The sequence below is a fragment of the Otolemur garnettii genome, unplaced genomic scaffold (genome assembly GCF_000181295.1).
Source record: "Otolemur garnettii isolate 467f Iridium unplaced genomic scaffold, OtoGar3 scaffold00198, whole genome shotgun sequence".
NCBI classification, from domain to species: domain Eukaryota; kingdom Metazoa; phylum Chordata; class Mammalia; order Primates; family Galagidae; genus Otolemur; species Otolemur garnettii.
In genome coordinates this window covers 650,200-656,804 of record NW_003852593.1, presented here as the reverse complement: position 1 = coordinate 656,804, position 6,605 = coordinate 650,200, and the positions used below count along the sequence as shown (strand labels likewise).

Below are 6,605 nucleotides of genomic sequence, written 5' to 3'. Positions count from 1 at the left end.
CCAAGAGGGCCTTCAGCCATGCTGTGAAGATCAGACTACTGCTGACCCACGCTGAGCCCCAAAGGCTGCCTGAGAACCTACCCAGCAATCACCTCAGTTGAATGTGGTTGCTGGGGCTCAGAGGCCTCCAGCCACGACTACTGGGAATAAGGTGGGGTCTGTGGCTAGGAAGGCCCCACCCCGCCCCCCAGCCCTCAACCTGAAGCATCTCTGTCCAGCCTGTCTGAATATCAAAGTCCCCAGCAACCTAGGACCCTGAGACCAGAAGGCTGCACCAATGGCAGTGCCTAGTACAGAAAGCCTGAGGCAGCCCCCTCAGTCCTGGGAACTTGCCTTCCATCTCCTTCTCGGCCTGCTGGGCTCTTTCTCTGTAGATTTTATCCAAATGTTTCTGCTTCTCCTCTTCTCTCTTTCTTTCTGCTAAGGTCCTAGCATTCACATCTTGAAAATCCACCTAAAAGGTTGAAGATAAAGATTAAGACTGTCTACAAATGATGCAAAGAAACAGTAAATCAAAAAGTATAAGAAAAAACACCAACATCAGTATGTAACCAAGATCTCCACATATTTCTAAGTTCATAGTGTATTAAAATAAAAGGAAACCGTACCCCAACTCTGCCATCTAATCCCTGAAAAGTCAGTACATGTACTAACTTAAAAGGGGTATAAAAAAATCTCCAAGTCTGATGCCAGAAGGAAACAGTGAGCTCACCCAATGTGCAGATAAGGGGCTACCAAGTAGCTGGGCCTAGAGACCACTACAACCCTCGTAGGGGAGGGTGTAGATCCCAGACCCCACAATGAAGGATGGCTGGGCCTCATGGCAGGCGGGGGTCTGAATTCCTAGCGGGTTCTGTCATAGCTGGCACTAACCAGAGCCCACGGCAGTATCCAGGTGGAGACTGACAGTCCAGCCGGGACAGACCTGGCCCAGGCCTGCACTGTCACAGGGAAGGGCTATGCCTGAGAGGTGGGTCTTGCTTCTGCTTTCTGCACACACAGGTCTGCAGGTTCTACCACCTTCACACATGGGCGAACTCATGCTCTTCCTCTCAGCACTGAGAGGCCCTGACCCCAGCTGCTGGTCACTCTCAACCACTTCCACACCCCAACAACTGGTCCAGCAGCCCAGATGCCCTGGGAAGACCAGGTAGGCTGCACACCGGGCTGATGTGCATCCAGGCTCCCTCTGGCCCACCCTTCTCATAGCAGACACCTGGAATCTCCAGCAGTGGGCAAGGCCACCTACCTTTTTATTGTGCTTTAAGAACTGGTAGCCCAAGGCAAGCTTCTTATAGGCCTCCCCGAACTTCTCATTCCATACTTCCACTGCCCGCAGAGCTGCCTGCCTCAGCCTTTGGGCCACCTCCCTGGGTGGTGGCAGGGGCTGCTCGTGGTCTGTGCCCAGAGTGAGCTCCAGGAACTCCTGGAAGTCGGAAATGAGCAGCGACCTGAAGTAGTGAGACCTGGTGAACAGCTCATCCACAACCTGGAAGGCGGAGAGGCGGACCTGGGCATGCTCCCTGCTTAGCTGGGCCATCAGCAGGTGGTAGGTACGACCCAGCTGTTCCTCTGAAGACCTAGGGACACAAGCCAGCCTGACGCAAGTGCCCACACTTGCAGGACAGTTACCAAGGATTCTTTGTGCAATATGGCCAAGACCACAGCTGCCGCCCAAGCTTCACTCTCCACTTTTCCTAGAGCAGGGTCTGCAAACCACTGCCAAGGGCCAAACCTGGCCCATTCAGCCTCTGTTTTTATAACGTCTGCAAGCCCAGAGTGTTTTCTACATTTTTAAATAGTTGAAACAAACGAGGGTGGCACCTGTGGCTCAAAGGAGTAAAGCACTGGCCCCATATGCCGGAGGTAGTGGATTCAAACCCAGCCCCGGCCACAAACTGCCAAAAAAAAAAAAAAAACCAAATGAAAGGATAATTTACAAAGTGTGAAGACTGTAGAAGAGTCAAATGCCAGTGCCTGTCAATAAGCTTAGCTGGAACAGCCTGTAGACAACGCTCCAGCGCCACTAGCCACTTTCCCAGAGCTGACCATGGTGAAGCCTGAAAAAGTCACTAGCAGTTGCTCCAGAAAGCCTGTGCCCCTCCCTCACTGCAGGGAGTAAGGGGAGATCCAGGGCTCCTCTTCACAGACACTGGGGCAAATCACGCTGATTAGGAATCTTCAGAAATACCTGATCTGACCTGGAGTTTTTCATCTGAACGTAAACACTTCATCTCCGGTGGACATAGGATAACCAGAAATGCCACATCCTGCCCTAGGACCATTTCCCAGGACCTGCCGCCCACCAGCGCTGGGCATGCAAAGCCCTGAATCAGTGTCTTCCGGGGATGCCCAGACCACACCCAGAAGCTCCGCAACCTCTCGGTCCGTTCCGGGTTTACGGGACCACTCGAACTACAGACCCTTGAGACATACTTGCAAATTTTCTTCAGTTCCTTCATCTTCTCGAGGTTCAACTGGGGCTCCCCTGAAGTCGTGAGTTCTTCAACCAGCTGGGACAGCTTCTGCTCCATGTCCGCGCCGCGTTCCGGAGGCGCCCCCCTCACAGCCCGCACGGCGCGGCCCGGCCCAGTCCAGCCTCTGGCGGGACGGGGAACAGCTCGAGGGACGTGCGGACAAGTCAGACAAGGCCTCTGGTGCCGAGTGCGCAGGTTTACAAACGCAACTTTCACTTGGGGCCCTACGGTCCAGTGTCTGGTGTGGTGCACAGGAGAGTATTACCCTATCTGAGGTCCCCACACGCTCACATGCCACAGGGCAGCTGCTGGACGCTGCAACGGCAGGGCCGGACTGTTGGGGAAGCAGTGACAAGTGCGCCGGGGCCAGGAATGCCTCCCAAGGGCGGCCCCGGCGCCGAGCGGGTGGGAGAGGCCAGCAGCCCAGAACTCCTCAGAGGAAGGAGCCCCCAGAGGCCGCAGAGGTCTACGGCCGGACTTCACAAGCCGAAGCTCGGTGGCACCACCCAGGCCCGCCCCTGCCAGGCCGCAGCCCCCTTTCCTGCACCACTAGGCCGCTCGCTTCGCTCCTCCTTCCGGCAGAGGCTACTACCTCCTACTACGTGCCCGAGAACTCTATAGCCATTGGCTGGCGTTGGTCCATCCGGCGCGAGAGCGAGGGTCAGCGCGAAGCGGACGCTCAGGCCATGGCCCCACCTTTTCCGGCGAAGAGACCCGCCCCTCCAGTCACGTTCCCAGAGCTGACTAGCCAATGGCTCACCCTGGCCCGGGCGGCGCAGGCGCGGAGGGGGCGGGGGCCCGAGATCCGCGCAGCGACGCGGGCGCGCTCCCGGTGGTGGAGGGGGCGGGGCGGCCTGTGAGGGAGACGCGCGAGAAAAAGGAGGCGGGAGGGCGCAGGAAGTTCTTAAAGGGGCAGCGTACGCGCGTGCCGGGGGCAGGGGTCTGCTCGGAGCGCGCGGGCGTGATGCCGCAGCCTGGACGACTGGCGGAGAAACTAAGGTTCAAACCGAAGTTTAGATCTTGGCTTCCGTTCTCGGCCGCCGGGAGGCTCACGGGCGTGGGCCCACTGTGAAAGGTCGACAAGGGCCGCCTAAGTGGGACCCTGGGGGCTCTGAGAACCTCCCTCGCCCCACGTGGGCGCCTACAGACTGTGGGGCGGGGAGAGGCCGCCTAGTGTGGGCGGTGGCTTGGCCGGGAGGGTCCGGTGGGCGGGGGCGTGGGAGGTGTTGGGCTTGGGCACCCCGGCGGTCCCCCGCTCCGCCCTTGGCTGGCGTCTCAAGGTGGGAGGTGAGGCAGGTGTCCGCCCCAAGTAGACCTCGCGCAGCCTGGGGTCCCAAGCCCTCCCTTTTCCCCGGCACAGCCTTGGGTCCCAGTACATCGAGGCCTCCCCGCCTCCTCACTCCCCGGCCCGATGTCCTGCCCTGGCTTCCGCATGCACACCCCCGGGTCCCATCCTGGAGTCTGGCCACCAATAGCTGCAGCCAGACCTACCGGGCGCACCCCAGGGTCACCTGTGGCTCCCCAAACCTCCGGGCCCCCCTCTAGCCCGGCCGCCGCTCCGGCCCGTTAGTGCAGGGCCTTTGCACCGGCAGCACGGCCACCTGCTCGTAGCTCCCTTCGTGATTCTCTAGGAGGGTCCGCCCCGCCCCGCCCCACCCCATCCCATTCTATCCTATCCTATTTCCTGAGCTCTGCGTGGGTTGCTCAGTGATCAGACCTGGTGTTACCCTGGACCTAAAGTGGCCTTGGAGCAGGATAAAGAAAGAAAGGACGTCTGTCTGCACAGAACTTGGGACACCACCAGTCGTCCCAGCTACTTGAGAGGCTGAGGCGGGAGGATCACTTGACCCCAGGAGTTAGAGGCTGCAGTGAGCTGATGACACCCCTGCACTGGACAGAGTGAGACCTTGTCTAAAAATCAAACAACAAAAAACACCCAAAAGCTTTGTATACCAACATTCGCAGCAGTACTATTCATAATAAATAGCAAGAGGCAGAAACACTCGGGTCTGCTAACCGAGGGTTGTCTGTCCTTACCTGATGTTACTTAACCTTAGAAGGGAATAAAGTATGGTGCGTGCTGCCGCATAGATGAACCTTGAAAAGGTGCTCAGTGATCAGTAGAGTTACAGCGCCCACCCCACGTAGTGCAGGGTCCCATCCCTGAGACAAGGCCAGTAGAGCCACAGGCCAGGAAGTGCATTAGTGATGGGGGGGTGACTAACCGCTCATGGGTACAGCGTGTCTTTCTGGGGGGTGATGAACACATGTAAATAGAAGTGATAGTTGCAGAACTTTGTAAGAACAGGATACCAAAAGTGTACACACATCAGGAGGCAGCTACTTATATGTATTATGTATATGCTTTGAGCACCTCTTTTAATTCAGAAGTCAATGTGACTGGTATTCATCATATTGGTAGATATTACAGTTTTAATAGTTTTTTTGTTTAAAATGTGTATATTTTTGCCACCCTCTGTATACCAAAACCTATTGATCATAGTTATGGTAAAGATACCACATCGCATTGATTTATCTGTTGATGAACATTTGGGTTATTTGAACCTTTTGGCTATTGTGAGTGATGCTGTTGTGAACTAGCCAGATGTTGTAGTAGTACCTGCAGTCCCAGCTACTGTGGAGACCGAGGCAGAAAGATGTCTTGAGGCCAGGAGTTTGAAGTTGCTATGAGCTATGACTCAACAGCGCTCTACCTGGAGCAACAGAGTAAAATTCTGTCTCCAACAACAAAGAAACAAAACACCACAAACAAAAAACCCTAAGGTGATATAGAAACATTTTCAGACAAAAGCTGTGTGAATTCATAAACATCAGTTATGCAGTGTAGGAAATGTTACAGGAAATTCTTCAGGTGAAAGGAAAATAATACCAGATACCAACTTTAATCAATAAAAGGAATGGGCTTGGTGCCTGTGGCTCAAGTGGCTAAGGCGCCAGCCACATACACCTGAGCTGGTAGGTTCAAATCCAGCCTGGGACCACCAAACAACAATGATGGCTGCAACCAAAAAATAGCCAGGCGTTGTGGCGGGCACCTGTAGTCCCAGCTACTTGAGAGGCAGAGGCAGGAGACTCACTTGAGCCTGGGAGTTGGAGGTTGCTGTGAGCTGTGATGCCATTGCACTCCCACCCAGGGCGACAGCTTGAGGCTCTGTCTCAAAAAAAAAAAAAAAAGAAAGAAAGAAATGAAGAGTTTTGTAGTAAAAATGTGTGTAGGTGGTGCCTATGGCTCAAAAGGGTAGGGCATTGGTCTCATGTGCCAGAGGTGGTGGGTTCAAACCCAGCCCCGGCCAAAAAAAAAAAAAAGTATGTAAATGTGTGTGTAAAATGTTTTACTTCACATTTCTTTTATAAATGTGAAATCATTGACTACTTAAAAAACATAATAGCAATATCTCATAGAGGCCTCCTTCTACAAGAAGAGACATCTGTGGAAGAAAAAATTATGACAACACTATCCAAAGGATGGGGGGGGCAGAAACGGTACCATACTGTTTTTAGATTCTTTTTTTTCTTCTTTAAATGCAGTAAGAAGGGGAAAGAGTGGAACAAGGAGTTTGATCTGTAACTGAGCAATCAGCTGAGACAACTCACTACCTTTGGGCCAGCCTGTTCTAAGATTTTATGTTATTTGAAGATGATAAGTTAATGATGAACATGGGACTCTTAGAGCAATCACAAATTAGGTATTACTAATAAGTCCACAAAGATAAAATGAAGACATTAAAAAATACTTAATCCCCCAAAGACAGGTGGAGATGTAAAAGGGGACAAAGAATAGAAGAAACCAATAGGAAACAAATAGCAAAACAACAGATTTAAATATACTGTCGACACGAAAACATGTCAATAATGTGAACACCCCAATTAAAAGGCAAAGACCAACTAGATTAAAAAGAGCAAGACTAAACTATATTCTGTCTACAAGAAACACTTCAAATTTAAGATTCAGGTAGTGCTATGCTATGGATGTGGTTTGTCCTCGACAAAACTCATGTTGAAACTTAACTGCCGGCTCTGCGCCTGAGGCTCAAGTGGCTAAGGAGCCAGCCACATACACCTAAGGTGGCAGGCATGTGGTGGGCACCTGTGGTCCCAGCTACTTGG

The 6,605-nt window shown here is 53.0% G+C and overlaps 1 protein-coding gene across 2 annotated transcripts in view; it reads right to left on the bottom strand.

Moving 5' to 3' along the window:
- Window positions 1-3,034, bottom strand: part of UVSSA (UV stimulated scaffold protein A) — a 30,259-nt gene extending 27,225 nt beyond the window's left edge. Inside the window, exons 1-3 of one of the 2 annotated variants that reach the window (XM_012812289.2) lie at window positions 2,437-3,034; window positions 1,250-1,580; window positions 334-454 (exon numbers count right to left, since the gene is read on the bottom strand). In XM_012812289.2, the coding sequence (XP_012667743.1) occupies window positions 334-454; window positions 1,250-1,580; window positions 2,437-2,534 (550 nt within the window). In that variant the 5' untranslated portion in view covers window positions 2,535-3,034. The remainder of the gene's footprint in view (window positions 1-333; window positions 455-1,249; window positions 1,581-2,436) is intronic. The other variant, XM_023507711.1, reaches the window with a different exon arrangement.
- Window positions 3,035-6,605: the final 3,571 nt, after the last annotated feature.